Genomic DNA, 22,020 nt, shown 5'->3' on the forward strand with positions numbered 1-22,020 from the left:
TGTTTGGTTGCTTCGACCAACAATACCTCGTCTACCCTTAAGCAAGCAATAGGCCTACTACATGTAGTCCATTTGGCTGCGCCCTACATATACACCACCTTTGACCACTTAAGATGTAAAATGTTACTCTTAATCAGCTTTTGGTCATAACACCTGCAGGGTACTATATATGCTAATATTTCCATGAGGGGTTTACTTTTCCACAATTTGCAATTGGGCATACAGGCGAAAAAACACATGCAAATATAATTTATATAACGTTACATACTCCTACTAAAAGCTACTTGAAATAAATTGTGTGAAATATATATATAGAGCCATCATCAACAAGGTCTTGTTGACAAAAAATGTTTCACTCCTGTCAACACTGACAAAAGGGATAGAGTTAGCAAGGGGTCACAGTGCAATGCAGGAGAAAGTTCAATCTGCACTAACAATAATATTTACACGTTAACCCCATGAGAACTACCTGCCGATTGGCCAAACAGAAGTTTTCATTTTCAATTGGACCAATCAGCAACATTGTTAGAATAATTTCACCACAGAAAAAATTGGGGTGAATTATTTGAAAGCCAATTGGTGATTACAGTGAAGATATAGTGTAATTGACCAATCAGAGGTAATGTTAGATCGGCAGGTAGTGCTCATTTATGCAAGGGATTTTAGTTGCTTGTAAGATGAATAAAAATGTCTTTTTCCTTTTTAAAGCAATAGTGGTTTTTCATGTAAACCTATACTTAATTTAATTATGTATCAACTTTTAATGGAGAGAAAAACATCGGAGCTATGCAGACCTGCCGAATTTGGTACCCTTTGAATCAAACTGCATGTGCATTTTAATTGAGACTTTTCAACTTTGACTTAGTCAACATCTTGTCGATGTTGGGGTTTTTTTCCACACATGCCAACATGAAAAACAGTGCCGACTACAGGCATAATGTTAGCACACCCATATCAAGGGGTCAGTGACACAAAGACGTAACTCCTTTTTAGATAATATGGAGTTACATCTTTGTGTCACTGACCCCTCGATAAATACTTCTATCAAAAAAGCAAAAATCTGATTTGTGATCAACTTACTGGTCTGAAGTCACTGGTGTACAGTTCTGCCTTCATGAATGCACACAGGTCTTGTATGTTACTAAGTGTAGCACTCATCCCAATGACTTGAGCTGCATTAGTGTATATTAACTTCGATAAGAACATCTCTAGTGTTGCGCCACGTCGGCCGTCACCTAACATATGCAGCTATAAAAAAGGCAACAGATATAAAGCACAATTAGGCAAGATCATTGCACTTTACAAACGTAATATGAAACTTATTCATCACTGCATTATTAGGTGCTTTGGGTGCATGACTTTCCTGTGTGTATTCAGCTTTTCTCACCCTTATGTAGCTAACTGTGACACTAAAACTGCTTATGACTAAAAACTGCATATTTACGACTACGAGACTAAATTGTGACTTTACACACACTTTATAGAGACATTATACATCCGTTTCCCGGATGGTGCTCGTGTAGAAAGGAGGGAATTACGACGATACTACTACTACTACTATAGTAAGATTTTTGTACTTGGCAGGTCAACTGCAGACGACAAAATTTTATTTGTTTTATTCATAAATTTCAGAATTGTACATTTTCAGGACCATATTTGGAATCAGCATGAAAAATACATCAAAATGAGTACAAACAAGCCCAGTATTGGTTCAGTGGTTCTTGAGATAGCTCTTGATATTTTACAAAAATACCTCAAAACTAGGACTTATGTTGAAGCCTATGTCTAACATGCAGAACATTATGCTGGTTTCATACTTTCTGCCACTTGCTACTGAGCGGTGTGACACTTCATCATGTCGCTTGCACTTATCTGCTTGGGTAAAGCAGTGAAGTGATTGATATATCGGCTTGCCGCTGGTTACTGCTAGCGTTTCTGGTGTTACTGCGCAGTGAAGCAAAATCATCTTCAGAGCGGCAGGAAAGTATGAAACCAGCATTACTCTACACTTCACCATTACCTCATCTACCACCACCAATCCAACATCAGCAATCCTCTGTTCTTGAATCAGACTATTGACCAGGCTGTGTGCTTTCTCTATGGTTGCTATGTACAATGTCCTCTTCTTACGACGTTTCCTTGGCGGTATTGCCCCTTTACTGCCAGCGTATTCCTCCACTAGGAAACCTAGTTCCACTGCAAACACAGACAGGTTGGTTACCTGAGAAGAAACAAGAGAACAACATCATATGAAGTGCCATTGTCAAGATGAGTTTTTGATGTTAGGTGGTGTCCAGTGTTTATCCTCTCAAAATTTGTGCACCAAATGAAGACATATTTTCCCCCAAATTGGCCTGTTTTGGGCTTTAAAATTCCTAGAACTGACTAATTATAATACAAAATTCCAAATTGTGTGCCAAATATAATTTTTACTGGGCCAAAATTAACCAGACAACAAATACTAAACAGTACTGCAGGTCGAGGGTTTTTTGGTACTTAATCCCACTTTTTTTCTGACATCTCCAAATTTATGTTGACATGTTGGGATATTTGTTAACATGAGGCATGTTGAGGACAGCGGCAGCACTGATCATATATGATATATTAGTTCCAGTAACTGTAACTCTGTAATCTTTATTTAACATTATGACATTATCTGATTACTGAGTTACAGATCGGTATATTGACATTTGTTCCACAAATAAGAAACATCACAATATGTGGGCTCATTTTGGGCTCTAAGGATGTTGCTGAGGAACTCTCTCAAGGACAGTTTGGGCATGCACTGATGATTTTAATCCCATTGTACCAGGGTTTGGACATGCGTGGATGATTTTAATCCCACTGTATATATCTATACTCACAAGTTGAGGTAATTGATCTACATTGATCTCATCTTTTGGGTGGGTTCAAAATTCCCTGAGTTGGCAAAACCTGCAATCTTCATGGGAGTAATTTACTTAGTGCAAAAGTGGTCAAAATATTGCTCTGCAAAATGTCTTAATTTTCATGATTTGAATTAATATCATATTGAGCAGCATTCTACTTGTGATGTTTCTACACTGTGTAGAGAGGGTCTACAGCATCTCTGAGGTAAAACTGACAAATACAAGGTATATTTCTTGATGCTTGAAGTTTGGATTTCTTAAACGCACAGTGTATCCCTATGTACCGCTGCAAGACTTCAGGTCCGTAGACGTCATTATGTTTATGATAAAGACTGAAGTCTTGCTGGCAGGACTAATGATATATGTGAACCATCACATCAAAATATAGCAGTTGTAGTTTGCGACATAACATCAAATTAAATATGCAACAGGATGAAAAGGTGGGTCAGTACAATAGATGATACATTAAGTTGTCAAGATATTTTCTTGTTTGATGTACATTGTAGTACACATATGACCTACACAGGTCTTACCTGGCATGTGTACACAGCTAGTATGATATCAAAACAAATCACTTGATCTGTTTTCAATTGTGAATCTCACTAGGTGCTGGTGAAGCAAGCAGGTCAATAGCTGAGCACAATTCCTTTTTGAATTGACACCAAGCTAATAATCACTTTTCTATTATGGTATTATGGTTGAATTTAACAGGGGTGTATGGCTTTCAAATGGATTAGCCTTCTCTTGGATTATAATGGGCTATTCTAGTTGAAATCCACACACCCCCTGTGAAAGATATAGCCACTGATTTCATCACATATTTAAACCTTGCTTTATACAAGATGATTTTGAAATCTTGAAACTTACCTTTTCTTGGACAATGGCTACATATGGCACAACTAAAATAGCATTTTTCTTATGGCCCAATAGCTGCTGCAAGATAAGGACCTCTGCTACTAATGTCTTCCCTCCACATGGGGTGTATGGATTTCAACTGGAATAGCCCATTTTGACATCTATATTCGCTTGGATATTGGGCTATTCCAAGTGAAATCCATACACCCTCTGTAGAAGATATAGCCGTATATTCTATCACATATTTAAACCTTGCTTTCTATCAAATGATTTGAAATCTTGAAACTTACCTTTTCATGGACAATGGCTACATACACTGTTGTGCAGAACTATCTCATTTTGGAAAATGGATCTCATTTTGAAAATCATCTCAAATTGGATAGAATTGAGACCCAATTTGAGAATGAATTTGAGTACCAATATGAGATCCATAATCACCCAATTGGTGCTTAATAAATTGGTGCTACCAAATGTTTGTCATTTCATGGTCAAAGAAGTTGGGGATCATCAAAATTGTATTTTTGACAGAGCAAGGCCTAAATTACTTCAATTTAGCTGAAGTAGCATTGGGAATTTTGTGCTTGCAGATCAGGTTTCTCTGCCAAGAAGACAAGGTCAATTATACTATGAAACATCTTATTGTTGATACATACTTCAAATGTGCAAAAAAAAATGTATGTAGGGCCTATCCCACTTTAAATATCAGGGTTTTGCTTCAGTTTTCACTGCATGAATTTATTTCCACATTACTTTAAATAGATGCTGTTCTTTTAATTTTTTGTAGCAAACAACCTGAAATCAACTTTACCATATGGTCACCTTGTTTATACTCAAAAGACCATGAACAGCAATTAAACCCATACTTGACCATGAGAAGTCTAGACACTGGTTCCACACAGTACCATACTTCATCAACTATAATAGTTAGCAACTTTGCACCCAATAAAACCTAATTGGGTGGATTATATCTCAATTTGTCACTCAAATTGGATCTCATATTGGATCTCAAATTGCTTCTCAAATCTATTCAATTTGAGACAATTACAAATATGAGATCCATTTTCCAAAATGAGATCATTTTGAATATCAGTGATATGGCACAACTAAAATAGTGTCTTTCTTATGGCCCAATAGCTGTAGCATAATAAGGTCCTCTGCTACTAATGTCTTCCCTCCACAGGGGGTGTATGGATTTTAAAAGGAATAGCCCATTGCAATCATAACACCTACCTTCTCCTGGACAACGGTTATTCTATTTGAAATCAATACAACATCTATGGAAGATATAGCCGCTGATTTCATCACATATTTAAACCTTGATTTCTATAAGGCACCAGAAACAAATTTGTTTGATCTTTGGATCGACCGTCGATGCTGCTTCAATGCTTGTTATTAATAAAATAACGACTAATTAATCACAAATAATGTTAAATTTATACATTTTAATATCAATACAGGCAAAGATTTACATGTTATCATAATTTATAATGCTTAATTAACTGATTTCATAAATAATAGGGATCAACCAAGCATCGATGGTCGATCGAAAGATCAAACTAATTTGTTTCTATTGCCTAAGATGACATTAAAATTGTGAAACCCTACCTTTTCTTGGACAATTGCTACATATGGCACAACTAAAATAGCATCTTTCTTATGGCCCAATAGCTGCTGCATAATGAGAATCTCTGCTACGAGTGTCTTCCCTCCACTGGTTGGTAGTGAGTAGATGAGATTACGACCTTCCTGGATGGCTGGTAGAGTCAGACACGAATGCTGCCAATCTATGAGATGAAGAGGCACAAATGTTTGGAGAAAACAGAGTAGTCAAGTCACAGTACACGGCCCACTCCCAACAATGCCATCGCCCTTCTGTGATTGGTAGCTCTTGCACGTATCCCTGATCAATTTATTTGTTGGGTTAGTTATAATAATAATTAAAACTTTTTACATTTAACAGCATTTTATGGCAGAAATAACATAAAATGCAATTTGATTTGTTGAAAATGTCTGGTTAGATGACAATAATGAATGACAATAACATTGCACCAACTGCTTCAAGTTAATTTTCTGCAATTGTTGGGTTTTGTTTTTGGCCTCTGTATATTTCATCCAATTTCAGCTACACAATGACCTCAAAATAGATTATTATTATCCAGATAACGCATAAACTTTAACCTGATGTGGTATTCATATGGATTGTTCATTGTAGAAAATTATGTTGATAATGTTTTAAATGTTTGGAAATTTCTCCAGACATTTTGACACAGAAAAATTGTTATGTTTTACTGATCCACAATTGTGATATTTTCAAACCGGACAAATCAACAACTTTCTTGAAATACTTGCCATATAATTGGTCAATTCCTCGATGACCTTTCAGCAGTTCCTGCACCTTACTCGGCAGTCCATAAAATGGCCCCACATCTTTGTCCATTACTCTATTCTGCACCTCCATAGCTTCACTCATAGCCACATCAATTGAGGCTTTCCTTAACTGTGCAGCCCTGTTCTGCACTGGAGTAACTACCTTTGCATTATTGTGCAGTCTCTGTTTTAGTCTATTAGCGATGGAAGTTTGGGGAGTCTCACAAGGTTGCCTACTGACTCCTTTACTATTGTGATTTGGTGTTAATGACTTGGCATGTGGTGCAGTTCTTTGCATAGTAATATTGCCTGTATTTGATAAAGTTGACCCACTTGTTGATGGTGCCATAGCTTCAGTATTTCTTGCATTCAAATTTGTATTTGATGCAAGTTGCTTTGGAGTTCTCACTGAAGTCCCTGCATGCATTGCTGAATTATCTTCAGATTGGCCGATATGACTAAACCACTTTTCTTGGGCGGGTGTTACAGAGGTAGATGACTGAGCACCGGATACAGATTGCACATTACCATTTCTTGTTTCTCCACGATGACCACTACTAGATTTACCACTGTTACCAATTGCAACAGTTGTCTCGGATACACTACACTTGTTTAAAGGATTACTATTCCGATTATTGACATCAAATTCCACATTATCATTTTGATTCAAATTTGATATACTAACTGCACCCCTTTCCCCACGTAAATGAATTCCCACATTGTCAGGCTCATCACAGGCTTGTTGGCAACCACCCCTAGATCCATCAGTTTGTGCTACATCATTCTGGAGTCCATCCCTCTTGCCAACTTCCTGAGATTCAGCAACAATTCTGCTCAAGTCAATCTTCTCAAACAGTGAATCCTCCCCATCCCAGTCATCTTCTGTCTCCTTTGCAACACATCTTGTATCTGTTTCACCTGTCACAATGTTTACCCTGTAGTTGTCCAGCTGTACTGTACCTGCGATGATGTGTTTCTGATTCTGGTGTAGATGTTTGTTCACAACAGGACTTAAATTGTTGCACACTGTTTCCGGTTGAATCACCTGTTAGCGTAGTGAAAATAGAAAGAAAGGATTGGATGAACAGACATACTGTGCATATGCCTCAAGAGTGATTTTTTTATGAAACAGATAAAAGGCAAACACAGTGCACAAAACATTACAATAGATTAATTATTGGTCTTATATATGTGTTTATACAGCCGCCTATATCAGGAATAGAGTTGCTCAAACTCAAAATTTTGTGAAGGGTGTCTACCTTTTGTCTCTTTCGTCAAAAAACACTCAGGAATTTAGATGCATATGCCTGTACATGGAATTCTATGTATGTGACATAGCATGACAAAATGGGTGCATTGCTAATTCTCGCGTTTCACAATACGATGCACCTCCAGCGGTCGCTGGGTCGAGGCCAAAATATGCAGTGCATCATGGGAAAAGGTCGACATCCAAAGCCCGCGTATAATACGAACACAATACAGGAACATGCATCATTGTGGATTTAAATGTCATTATAATGATATTACATGCGAATGCACACGCACACTAAAACAACAATTATAGTAGATCCATTTTCTATCTATTGATTACAAGGAATCCTTCGTGGAGCTGTTTTCAACATATTTATTATCACACTCGCGTGAAAATTCAATAGCAGCTAGAACGGCGATATCGACTCTGGAGTCAAACATTTGACTGCCAAGAGCAACCGCTTGTGGTGCATCGTATTGTGAAAGTGAGAATTGAATGACTTTATTTTCCTCTTTGAAATTCAAGCTTTAAAATGAAACCAAACATGACACATTTTTAGAGGCAGAAACAAAATACCGTATTCGGTCTATTTACCACCAATACCCCAATAAGCTGGTGTTCCTACGGCTCAAAACATTAAGGGCTTAGGTTGCATTATTAAACTAGTTAAAATCTGTGAAAGATATGTCGGTTGATTACATCGTTAGTCTTATAACGCCCACTGCAAGTCCCAAACCCACTGCAACATTAACAATATGTGTCCATCCATATCAAAACGATGCACTTGTCGGCTGCTACATGCGTCTCATATCAATAGCTAGGAACAAATACCAGACTCATCTCAAGTAGAGGTCACTTCCAATCATCCCTAAGTCACATGGTTAAGGAATGTTCTCTGTATTCCTAAACCATGTGACTTGGGATGATTTGAAGTGACCTCCACTTGGGATGAGTCTGGTATTTGTTCCAAGCTATTATGTGAAATGAGACACATGTAGCAGCCAACAAGTTCATCGTTTTGATATGGATGTACACATATGATTTAGAAGCTATGGCTTAATGCTAAATTTTGAGATAGTTTCCCAAAATATCAAGAGCTATATATCTTAAGATAGAACACTGAGCCAATACTAGACTTGTTTGCACTTGTTTTGCCGATTCCAAATATGGTCATGAAAATTAACATTTCTGACAGTCAACACATGTTTGACAAGAGTTAATGGACTTGCAATGAATCATAACTCCACCACAGGTCTGTTATCAAGTCTACTAAAGTGCACGCCAAAATGCAGATCCATTCTCCCTGATAGATAATGGAGAGTGCAGTATACAAATTCTTGAAGTAGGAAGGATAATGCTGGTTTCATAGCACCTTGCTACTACTACTGCTAAATAAGTGGCATACCACTTGGTGAATGTCGCTAGAAGTTCTCCGTAAGCGATACTCACCAACCAGCAAGTCGCTCATACGCCATAACTCTGAAACCCAGTGTTATAAAGTTAACTTCAATAAATTTCAATACAATGGTTTTCAGCAATGGACTCATACCTCAACATGAGATGAAGTAGAAGGTGTTGATGTAATACTAAACAGATCATCATCAGCTCTGAATTCATCCTCAGCCCACTCCTCAATATCATCTGTAAATCCACCTGTAGGATTAGGATCACCTTGTGGATGCGGAGTGCTCTCCACCCACCCTCCTCCATCATCTCTTTGTGTTGGAGTTACTAGTCCACTCGATGTCAAATGTGACTGTGTGTGTATGACGTTGGTCTTCTTCAGTGGTCGGAATAGAGGGCGCTTGTTTGGTATATTTGGGATGTGCTGACTGTAAATCTTTGTTGGTGTGGTTCCAGGACTGCTTTGGGTTGCTTTGCCCTACGGAAAGTGATAAAGATACATTATTATGTCTTCAGAATCTGGGCTCCTATACTTTGTACATAACCTGGCTGTCTGATCAATTTGTGTATCGGTCACCTGGAGCTACAGGGTTTTTTCATATCTGTAGCCTCTTCATAGAGTGCATAGTTCATATACTTTATGTGTAAAAGTCTCTTTTGGTGTGATTTTTTTGTAAATGTGACAAGCCATGACCAAAAAAAATCATATTTTTGACCATTTTTTGACCAAAAATCACATTTTTGACCAAAAAATCACATTTTCACCAAAAAATACATTTTTGACCAAAAAACACATTTTTGACCAAAAATCATAAAAATCACATTTTTCACCAAATATCACATTTTTGACCAAAAATCATATTTTTGACTTAAAATCATGTCAAGAATCATTTTTGACCAAGAGTCGCATTTTTGGCCAAAAATCACATTTTTGACCAAAAATCATGTTTTTTACTAAAAATCATGTTTTGACCAAAAAAGATTCTGAAGACATAATAATGATAAAATTGACGGATAATTTAAGCATGATACCTGAATTTATCAGTCTCGCTAGAGTTTTCAAATATCACGCTCGACTTCGTCTCGCATGATATTTGAAAACTCTAGCTCGACCGATAAATTCAGGTATCACACTCAATCCGTCCAATTTTATATCATAATATGTAGATCTGTTTTTGGTGATTACTTTAGCTACAAATTTCATGGAGGCTTGCATTGTGAAAAGGGGACAAAAAGATCAAACTTTGTCAGCCATGAATGATCATTCCTACCATCTACAGCCCAATTATGGAATTCTCTTCCTGCCCAAATTCCAGCCATTAGATCGAGGGCCAGCTTCAGCAGGGAGGTTAATCACTTTCTGGGTGCTTTCTTGTCAGCAGCTTCTAAATGATTTGTTTGTCTCTGCTGTTAATGCCCAATTATGCCATGTCGTAAAAAAAAAGAAGTGTTTGATATAGAATTGTATAATTTGATCTTAAAGGAAGGTGACCTGATATATAAATTTGGAAAATCAAATTCTTATGTACAACATAAACTGTTGTCCCTTTAAAGCATTCATGCAAAAAGATCATGTAAATGTTCATTGTAAATGCGACTAATTCTTCATGGAATTACTGACATTTAATACAGCGTAAAACTGGTCGTCTACAGTGTTTTTATTAATAATAATTATCATGGACCAGATTGTGTCAACCTTCTGGACATTTCTGATTGGTCAATAACTTGAAATGCTCATTTCAATTGCCAATTATGACTAAGCTTTTAAACTATTTATGGTCAAACATGCATTTACAGATGATCTTATTAATACCCTCCTTGATTGGTTCAAAATTGGACACAATATTCATTTTGGCCAATCGGCAGGTAGTTCTCATGGGGTTAAATTGACTTACCCACTGAGAAGATCCTTGGCACCTAAACCCAGCACCTGATTCATCCACATCACACCTTTGGCTGACTGTTACCAGTGATTGGTCCGTCACATCACACCTTTGACTGACTGTCATCAGGGATTGGTCCGTCACATCATCACTCCGGGCTCTTTTGTCAACTTCTCTGGAATAAGGACCAGATGACCTCCCCGATGACCTCTTACGTGTTGCTACTCGCCTTAGTGGACCACTCATGATGGTATGTGTGCATGGTTATTTGTCATTCTTAGTCATACTGGTATTCTGAAAAAAAAAGGGATGCAATCAATTGACCAGTCCAATTTTTTCATGTTCTTTATTCTATCTTACATTGAGGCCTACTGCTACTAGTATATTGCTCTGGCAGCGGTTTTGATATGAGAAGCAAAAATGTGCATAACAATGCCCCATCCTGGTGTCGTATAGGGCGGTTGCACGGAAGGTTATTAGTTCAAATCGTCCTTCAGAAGACATGCAAATCCATGGAGTACAATACCAAGCACCTGTTAAAGCGGTATTGATTCTTTTGTACTCCATACATTTGCATGTCTTCTGGAGGATGATTTGAACTAATGACCTTTCATGCAATCGCCTTACAGGTAGTACATACTGTATAAGTGGTAATTTTCGCGTATAGTGATTTTTACGATTTGGAGTGAGAGACACATTTTCAAGATTGTTATTTTTCGCAATTGCCCAGTCCTTCCCTATACTTGTAATACATTATTGCATACATTTGTGTGGTGTTATTTTCGCGGTTGGAGCTCTAATCGCAAAATTCGCGAAACTAAAACCCTCGTGAAAATTATCACTTATACAGTAGTACATATTTTGTACTTCTGGTTGAACTTGTGGATGCAATACACCATGTTTCTAGTCAGTAATGGAATCTCACTCTAGCCTTGAATGTGGTAAGTGAACAAATTTGAGGCTAAAATTCTTGAGTAAATCGCAAATTGTCATGATTGTTGAAAACCAAAAAGCATGCATGCATGCATGCCATAAAATAAATACCTCTTGGTGAAACAATTGTAATTTTATTTCTTCTTATCTGGGGAATAGATAATGTACAATATAACCAATAATTACAAAAGAAATGGCAATTGGGATTTTCCATGTGGAGAAAATTGACTGGGACTGAAAGGCTCCAGGTACAGGGGCGTAGGCAGCTTTCTTGGTCAGGGCATAGATAGTGAAGGAGATGGTCAGGGGTGGCAAAATAAAATTTTGAGGGCACAGACGAAAAAAAATTGCAACATACAATGTACATGTACATAACCGGTTTTGTTTTTTAGAGACTATATGTCTTGGAGTTTCCAAAAATGCTTTACGGGGATGATGTGCATGCATATAGCACACAAAAGTTTTGTATTTGACACCATTTTGGCCCATGTTCTGGTTCAATTTTGTTGAAAAGGGGCTCTTTTTATTTTTCCTTTGCCCTCCAGATTTTCTTTAAATTTTTTTTTGTCAAAGGGCACTTTTTCTTTCATTTTTTTGTCAGGGGTGGCACTCTGCCCCCCCCCCCTTCTGGCTATGCTACTGCCCAGGTACAAACTAATAGGCATTTCGCGAGGTGTTCCTTTTGACAGGCATGACAGGCCTGCATAAGATATGGGATGTATAATTTATGAAACTCTGACCGAGAGAAATGTCAACTTTTAAAAGCTCCTTTAGGGGACAAACCGTTCAAACCCAAGGGAACGTCCATTATATATGAGCCTTATATGGAAGTCACCACTTGACTTCGATTATTCCGTGGTATCAAAAGCCACAAGTACTTGAGTACCATCACCCACGGTCAGCTGACATTATTTTAGCAGATTTAAAAATAATTAAAAATACATTTATTATAAATGCAAATGAATCATGATATTATGATTTTAAAAAAATATAAAAAAATACAGGAATTATTAGTACTATTTAAAACAGAGATTTATCATGTAAAATAATAAACAAAGTCGTCATTTTAATAAATCATGACAAACTTATAAAATTAAAATCATGCTACTATGCTAGCCTACAGTGCCATCTACATAAATTTAAATTAATTCATGAATGATAAATAAATGAAAGTTACCTGAATAAATTAACAAAAATAAGAACATAAACAAATAATATATTATACTTAGCTGTACAAATAAACGAAAAGGCCTATAAAAAGAAAAAGATAAAGAAAAAATCTGAAATGAATTCAGTGTAGGCCTACTTTTTATTATTGTATTTTTACAAATTCAAAAATAAGATAGTGATATTAAATAATAAATAGTAATAATAATATTAGGTCTAGTAATAATAATAAATAATAATAATATTAAAATAATGATTAATATTTATAATAATAATTTAATAATATAATAGTAATAAATAAAAATAACAATAATAGATAATATAAATAAATAATAAATAATAATAAATAGTAGTAATATAATATTCAAAAATAATATTGATTAAAAACAAAACATAAAAAAACCCAACATTCATCGTGTTTATATCGTGTTATTTTTAATAATATTATCAAACTTATTTCTCCACTGAAAATTATAAAATAACTGTAAACAATTACATTTGTAAACTAAATATATTATAACTAAATATTAATTGAGTGACAGCCAATCGATCAAAACCCATCATAAACATCCAGGCATCCATTGCCAAGACGGCGTAAGAGGATTAGGTAAATAATAACAAAGAACTAGTATTATAATAATAAAGGACGTTCCCTTGGGTTTGAACGGTTTGTTTTAGGGGTGTACAACGTACCCTTTCCTATTTGGCAAGGAGTATGTACAATTGAGGTAGATTAAACACCTGTCATTGTCAAGCTGTTCTGGTTATTAGCTGTTTTCAGATTTCACACCACCAAATAGAATTATATTGTTGTGCGCCCTTAATTTCACTTCTTAGAAAAACCCATGCATTTTTAAGCATTAAAATGAGCAGAAATTTGCATAATTTTAGCCAAATTTGGATTGATCATGATTAGTAATATTATTTCCTGCATGTGTACCACAAATGGGCAAGATCAAATAACTTTTAATGATTTTAAGCAGCCTTTTCTTTACAGAAACACTGGCATGGTTTTGCCTGTAAAATAGGCAATTCCTAGACATCGTAGACTTCGAGGGTCAGGCGTAAAGAATAATGACGGTCAACCTATATTTTTTCCCAGCCAGAGGGATCAGGCAAGGGCTGATTTCAACCATCATAGCTGTCGCTTAAAACTGAGTCGCTCCTGTGAAGAAAAAATGATGTTTTCTTAAGGCAAATTTAGCACATATCTCTATGGGACTCTGATTTGGTGGTGTGAGATCATAAGCATGCTCAATACATGAAGTACAAAATATTAAAAAAATTCGGTTGGTTGGCATGAGGTCGCTCGCGATAGATCCCTTCATCCCATTGTTGTTTTGGCCAGGATACAGATGACTCATCAAAATAACTTGAATCATCCAAATTTTAACATCAACAGAATATATAACATCTGTTGCAATTAAAAATGTCAACGCCGTTGGAACGAAAAACAACAGCAACATACTCTAGCATTGAATGCGTAACTATTGTGTGCAAAGTTGAAGTTAGAGTTCTCGCGTCAACACGAAGGGAACACAAGAACAGTAAGTTCCACTGCACTCGTCTCAGCAGCTCAATGGGGGGAGGGGACATGCAAAACATGTAACCGGTATAAATGTAGGCCTACATGTACATGTATAAAATAAATAAAATATGGTGAAATAATTCAAAAAGTTTGATTTCTTACCAGGGAAAACTCTCAATAATACAATTTATTTCAAGGAATTTATAGTAAATTGGTGTTTTCTATGCTGAGAATACTACATACGGTACACATCTAACTGAAAGGGGAGTTAAGGGGGTGTGTACCCCCGGGCCCGGGGTCCTGGAGGCCCGAAAATCAGAAAGAAAACATACAATGGGCCAAGCAAAGAAAAGTGACCTCAGGGGGGGCCGTAAAAAGAGGTCCCAGGCGAACATTTTACCCCCGGGCCCGTAATGGTTCTTGCAGGGTCAGAATTTCATTTCAACCATAGTACACCCCCCTGGCTGCACATTAAAAATAAAAAGCTGTGAAGTGCAAGCATTAATTTCCATTAGCCCAAAACATCATGGCCCTAGGCCTAGTTATTCCTTCCTCACCATAGGGCCATGAATGCATACCTGCCAACCTCTGGAACCCAGAAATAGGAGTCATTGCGAATGAAGGGAGCGAAGCGACCGGAGTCGCGCCCTCACGGGGGGGTCCAGGGGCCTGCTTAAGGGCCACTGGTGGGGTCCAGGGGCAAAGCCCCGGTGGGGGCCAAGGGGGCTTTACCAGAGGGTTTCTACACAAATTATACTACAAGAAACAGCATTTAAGAGCGGAAATTACATATAAATTTAGTAATTGAATAAAGTAATAAAAAGTAATTGAAATAAAAGAGAAAAAACAAATAACTTGCACTAGAGACTTGTATGTTTGTTTTTATATGCCCTGCTTATCAGATGGTTTCTGCACATTTAGCACCACAGGAAAGGCCATTTCAGAGGGTAAAAAGAACATTTCAAAGCTCCTGACTTGTTTTACACTTTTAATAAAAAGTGTTTCCTTCTTCCAGAAAACATGCTTTAAAGTTTCGAGTTTCCTATACTTTTATGTAAAAGAGACACTCTTAAAAAATGTTTTTTGGCTTTATTACATGACTAATATGGCTGATGTTGATGTTAAGGGATGTAGCCGTCAAGGTGACACTCTCCGTAGAGTTTTTCGATAAATTCATTAATTTCTCAAAAAGTAAAAATAGCAGTTTAACAAATAATAGTTCAAATGAAAGCCATTATCGAGGGCATAATTATCGTATCATTAAAATAGGCCTGACACCAATTAAAACATGTGTTGTGATGTCCCAAGTTCACAGTAAAATATGCTCACGCTCTTTTTTACAGGTATGGCCTTGAATTTCATATTTCGGTTGCAGCGATTGCCCAAATATAGGTGGTATGCTTATGAAAAGCGTTTCCGCTTGGAATGTAGATAGTTATTGTTGCTATTACTGTTCGCGATTTTAATTTATGCACTCTTTAGCTGACAATTTTCAATGCATTTTACACATTCAAAATGGCGCTCGCGTAAATACTGATATTTTAAACAGTATCCGTTTTTTAAACAAAACAACTGTCCACATTAGTTCCCAAGACTTTGATGAAAACATAGATATACCAAATCAGACTGCATGTGACGAACAGATTTTAAACTAGAATTGAAAGAACCAGCGTATGCCCTATGAAAATGCTGTTTCGTAATAAATCGCGTTGTGATAAAAAGAGGGAATTTTGGACATCCTTTTGGCTGTTTTTTATACCAAGGAAATGTGTGACCTACCCCAAACTTCTCATGTAGCCTTGACTTAATGTCCGTGGCTGTTTGATATTATTGAATTTAGACGATTTTAACTATTTACTTACATTTAACCCGATGTTTGGCCAGAGAATGTTGTATATATTCCAAAGATGGCGACGGCTACAGACTCACTTTAAACCAGTAAAAAGGACACGTTTCTGCTCAGATGTTTCAGAGTTTGAGACCCTATATTCACGGTTTTCCTAATAGCAATTCAAACCTATGATAAATTTGGCTGGTTTGCGATATGCAATTTTTCATCCTGATGTGGTAGTGATGTCAGTACAGTGAGCATTTAATTGGGCACAGCCAAATAATTAGGCCTACTAGCGTTCGGTCAAAGCGCTGGTGTACACATGCACACGCTTAAGACGCCACATAGATGCACGAGCGAAACAGCTGCTTCAACGCGTTGACGTTGACTACCACATCAGGGTGAAAAATGGTAGGCCTACATGTATGACTATAAAACCTCAAACTCGCCCCTCGATAAAGGTTGGCAAATGAAGGAGGTGGCAGTTTAGCGAATATGCGAGTGCAAGCGCCGCCTAACCGTGGAAGGTTTCCGCACACCGAATATAGGTTTATATCATGGCCTCTAGGCCTCATGGTTTATTTTTCGAAAAGAAAGCATAATCAATTGAGAAGGGAATGGATATTGCCATAATAATATCAAAGTTAATACTTGTCGTCCATAACAAGAAGGAATGCATCACGATTGTATAATATCCAGCTTTGGTATTTCATTTGATTACACTAAACATGAATTATATTGTTGTTTAATGAATGGATGAAATAAATTGATTGATTGATTGATTGATTGATTGACATGAAGCTTTATCTTTACTAGATTTATGCACTGAACATTTGCAGACCAGGCCTTCTACATGTAGTGAGCACCACATTAGATTGTGTTTTCAAGAAATATTTATAAAATAAATAAATTTATTTATTTATTTTATAAATATTTCTTATAACATTAATCCATATAAGATTTATATACCGGTAGCGCACCAGAGGATACATGTACAAAGCGCTGTAATTTCGCTGCTACTAGTGAATTATCAGAATCAGATATCATCAACTATGCCGATTGTAGCCGATTAGATTGTAACATCCACTTATTATCTCAGCAGTTCCCCAAAGTCCATTGGATGAAGAAAGATGTGAGCTAAAACACACAAGCGGCTAGGGGACGCAGGGGTAACCTTGTCAATCAAATACTTCATCTATTGTGTTCAATACTTAATCCGATAGGTGATCGATGTATATCGATAAAAATAGGATCAAGATCCCGGAATTAAGCTACGGCGGCGCACTTTAATACTTTACGAGGTGATTCAGCCAGGTACCTGGATTCAGCACTCAACAACAAGTTGTCATGACTTCTTCTTCTTCTTCTTCGGCCGCCGTCACTACTGACGATTGGCTACCATCTGGCTGCATCTCCTTATCTCCTTCTTCCAAGCCGTTCTGTTTTGAGCTAGACGCTTGGCTTGCACTAGGCTCATTCCTGTCCATTCTTTGATGTTGTCAAACCATTGTTTCTTCTGTCTTCCTCTCCTCCTTCTTCCTTCAACTTTTCCTTCTATTATCTGGAGTGTTAATGCACTGCCACTTCCTCTAAGGATGTGACCAAGGTAGGTTAGCTTTCTTGTCACCAACTCTCCAAGCAGCTGTCTCTTCACACCAAGTTCCTCAAGGATGCTTCTGTTTGTTCTTCTCTCCTTCCAACTGATGTTTAGCATTCTTCTCCAGAACCACATTTCAGCAGCAAGCACCGGTTCTCATCTGCTTTGGTCATAGTCCAGCCCTCCAGGCCATAAAGGAGTACACTCCATACCAGTATCTTGATCAGTTTCATTTTCAGTTCTGTTGGAAGGTTTCGATCATTCCACAAATCCTGAAGTTCGATCATTCTTCCTTTGGCCATTCCAATCCTGGCTTTGATGTCAGCTGTGCAATTTGCATTTGATGTTTTTACCGAGCCCAGATACTTGAAGTGATCGACCTGTTCTACTTCTTCTCCATCTATTGTGATGTTGTGTTCTTTTTCTACTGCCTCTGCGACAAGAAGTTTTGTTTTCTTCACGTTGAGTTTGAGATTCATGTCTTTGCCAGTTTCATCTATTGCTGTTGCCAATTTTTCTATGTCCTCTACTGATGTTTCAAGGAGTGCGGTGTCATCTGCATATCGAAGGTTTGAGATTGGTATGCCTCCTACTTTGATGCCATAAGTATCTACATCAGCATCCCTCATCGCTTTCTCTGTGTATGTCACGAAAAGATATGGTGACGCAATGCAACCCTGTCTCACACCTTTGGTCATGCTGAACTCATCTGTATTTTCACCATTCCACCTGATCTTTCCTCTCTGGTTTACATACAAGGATTGTAGCAGAGACACAAGATGTACTGGGAAACCCATTTCTTCCATTGCAGCAAACAGTTTAACATGGCTGACCGAGTCAAATGCCTTCGAATAATCAATGAACATGACAAAGACTTCTTCACCTATTCCAAGTATCTTCTCCATCAGTATCTGAAGGCATACCAACATGTCTCTGGTTCCTCGTCCTTTCCTGTAAGCAGCTTGTTCTTCTGGTAGTTCTTGCTCCAGCTTTGCTTTCAGGCGATGTATAATGATCATCAAGAGAACTTTGCTGGTATGGCTGATGAGTGCGATGGTCCTGTAGTTGGAACATTGCTTGGGGTCCCCAGACTTGAATAACATCACAAACTCCTGTTTTTTCCAGTCTTCTGGCCATTCACAGCTTGTCCATATGCTTGTGCATAGTTGGTGTAAAGCTTCTAGTCCATACCGTCCTGTGGATTTTATTAGCTCGGCTGGTACTCCGTCAAGACCTGGTGATTTCCCAGTCTTGAGTTGGCTGACTGCATGCTCAACTTCAGATATGAGAGGTGGTGGCTCTACCTCTTCAACCGGTGTTTTTGGCATGGAAAGTGGTACTTCTTTATCTGGTTTTTCAAACAGTTTTCCACCATATTCTTTCCATCTGTTCATGATATCTTCCGATTCACTGAGGACTTTTCCTTCTATATCCTTGATGCATGCTTGCTGTGTTGGAGTAGACTTGGCTTTTACTGATCTGATCTGTTCAAACATTGCCTTGGATTTTCCGGTTGCATCAAAGTCTTTAATCTGCTTACATTGTTCTTCAAGCCATGTTGTCATGACTTAATTTAGGCTTATTCTTTATGATTACGATTAAAAAAAAAAAACAATAATAAAATATAAACAAAATAACATGTTAATATTATAAGGCCTAAATTCGTAACGTAACACATATAAATATCCGCACGAACAGCATGACTATTATAGCTTGTCATAAAATGTAGGCCTAACTTGAATACAAATACCAATTCAATTTAGCAGAAAAATGTTATATTAAAATGCACTTTTTTTTTTTTTTTTTTTTTAAACTGAGCACTTTTAATTACTGTGCATAATATTAATTATTGAAGTAAATTAGGCCATAATTTGGTATCAGGGGTTCAGTTGCTTCGAAAATGATGTGCATAATGCAAGTTGAGGAAACTTTTGAGCCTAGTTTTATGAAACCTGGATATAGAAAACAACATGTGGAATTTTTGTTGCGTCGACGGGACGCAATAACTCACTGCTTTTGCAATATTCATGCGTGAGATTCGGGTTTTGGTGGGTCCGGGACGCAAAAACGCAGCCTAGCGCGACCCTTGGCCGGAGACAAGTGAAATGAAACAAGAATACTCTTTTTAAAAAGATGTTTTTTTGGTTTTTTAACAAAAATTTCAACAACAAAAAAAACTTTTTTGGATGCGGCAGCCAAAACGCATGCGCGCGAGGACGAGAAACTAACATATTTTTTTACTTGGCCTTAATAATTCTCAAATTGTTAATACAAATAGGAATGCGTCTTTTGAGTATAGGCCTAATACATATTTATTAGTATTATAGTTTTGTAATATTATTTTTGTTTAATATTATATATATTGTGTTATTCAATTTTGAATGATGTTCAATTATCCCATTCCCAGCAAACACAAAAATGTTTTCGAGTTTTCGACATCATTCGCAAAAGGTTAGAAAAGGTTGCCAGAAAATGTTTAAATGTCGGGTTATATAAAGGGTATAGGCCTATAAAGGGAATAAAACTTTTTCATACATTCAAAAACATTTTTGATAACTTATTATTCTCAAATATATCATTATTTAACTGGTGACAAAATATTTGGCAAAAAATGTTAGCAGAAAATATTTTTCAATAACATTTTGAAAACATTTAAAAAATATTTTTGTAGTGTTGTTTACTAAATGTTTTAAAATGTTTTCATGACCTTTATTTAACCCGACATTTAATGTTATTTAAAACGTTTTTACCAAAACCAAAACCCAAAAATGTTTTGTGTTTGCCCGCTATGGCCTTTCAGACCTTCACATTAAAATGTAGATTACTCGGTAGCTTTATAAATGGTCAATGATTTAACATAAAAGTTATAGGCCTATTATCATTATTTATAACATTGTGATACTACGCACACGTTAAACTTGGTCAATTTCGCACAGTGGTCCTCTGGAGATAATTGCCTATCGATTGGATTGATCATGAATATTTAACGTATTGGTGATGTCATAAGCTTAACTTTGGTGGACAATAGAATAACCCTGGATTGATTGACAAGGTTACCCCTGCGTCCCCTAGCCGCTTGTCAAAACACGACCACAGTGATGCCAACGCCGCGCCTTAGGCGCACAATTGGGCTACTTGGCGATCACTTGCCGCTACTCAAAAAAGCATGCCGCTACTTGTCTAAAATTGGGCTACTTTTGCCAGTCTCAGGCCGCGGCACTAATTTGATGTATTTTCCCGGGGTATTTTCCTTTCAATTTAGCCGATTTGTAAAGGTTGTGCATGAGTCTTTGAAGCTCCAAATTGAAATTACAATGGTTTTGTGACCATTTATTGATCGGTCAGTAACTTTCCCAGTAAGTACCGGAAGTTTCAAAGTCAAGTGCTTTTCTGCCCAATTGGGTGTTTTGTGTTCTAAATTCGGGTAAATCCGCCCAAATATCCGGTATTGGGCGCTTTTTTTGGAAGCTTAAAAATTGGGCTACTTTTGAGAATCCTTTACCGCGGCCTGGCGAGTCAATGCGCCGCGCCTTGAGGCTGAAAAGTTTTGGCAACACTGCACGACCATGTCATCATCAGTAGTACAGTCGTGACAGTACTGTATTAAAAAAGTGATGTATTTTGTTCTGGAACTGGATTTTTAAATTTAAGCTTACAGAAAAAAATGAGTCAAATCTCATCTAGTCAAACAGATTTTTAATTGATGTACCAAAATTGGCATAAAAATAAATGACTCATAACCTAGAACTAGTTAGCTAATTGTTACTAACCTTTACTTTCACTCAAAGTAACCATTATGATGTATAACGTGTTCAAGTATCAAACTTACTATGTTTCTTGACATTATTTTTCAGTTCTTTTCTACTTTTTATTCCGCTCTTCGAGAATTTGAACCGGTATCCACAGCCCGATTCCTCAGGGCGACAGCTGGCTATGAGTTTAAGGGCGCACAACACCAATCAGTGAAGATTAATAATCCTATGAACAGATGAATGGTTGACCAGGATATGGAACAACGACATTTAGAAAATAAAAAAGATAGAAACAAATTTGGGGTGGGGGCCGGAAAAAAGTAAGGGTGGCGGAACCCGTGGCGGAAAAAGAAGCCAGAGAAAAGGGAATCAAAGAAAAAATGGCGGGGCAGATGGGGCGGCAGCCCGGGGCGGCAGGAAGAATTAAAGGCACAAGTCCTCGAACATAGCAGAAAATTATAATAGTTTTCTAACTAAAATACTAACTGCATTCTGCATTATGTATTTATCTATTTATTTAGGCCTATGCCTATTTTTTTTTATTTACAGACTTATTTATTTAT

At 37.1% G+C, this 22,020-nt stretch overlaps 1 protein-coding gene across 1 annotated transcript in view; it reads right to left on the minus strand.

The window, feature by feature from the left end:
• LOC140150781 (helicase POLQ-like) overlaps positions 1–21,624 on the minus strand; it is a 39,421-nt gene extending 17,797 nt beyond the window's left edge. The window contains exons 1-7 of the mRNA XM_072172898.1: positions 21,535–21,624; positions 10,662–10,943; positions 8,912–9,244; positions 6,093–7,155; positions 5,349–5,527; positions 2,021–2,221; positions 1,081–1,248 (exon numbers count right to left, since the gene is read on the minus strand). Coding sequence (XP_072028999.1) covers positions 1,081–1,248; positions 2,021–2,221; positions 5,349–5,527; positions 6,093–7,155; positions 8,912–9,244; positions 10,662–10,895 — 2,178 coding nt within the window. The 5' untranslated portion in view covers positions 10,896–10,943; positions 21,535–21,624. The remainder of the gene's footprint in view (positions 1–1,080; positions 1,249–2,020; positions 2,222–5,348; positions 5,528–6,092; positions 7,156–8,911; positions 9,245–10,661; positions 10,944–21,534) is intronic.
• Positions 21,625–22,020: the final 396 nt, after the last annotated feature.

Source organism: Amphiura filiformis, chromosome 4 (genome assembly GCF_039555335.1).
Source record: "Amphiura filiformis chromosome 4, Afil_fr2py, whole genome shotgun sequence".
Taxonomy (NCBI): Eukaryota; Metazoa; Echinodermata; class Ophiuroidea; order Amphilepidida; family Amphiuridae; genus Amphiura; species Amphiura filiformis.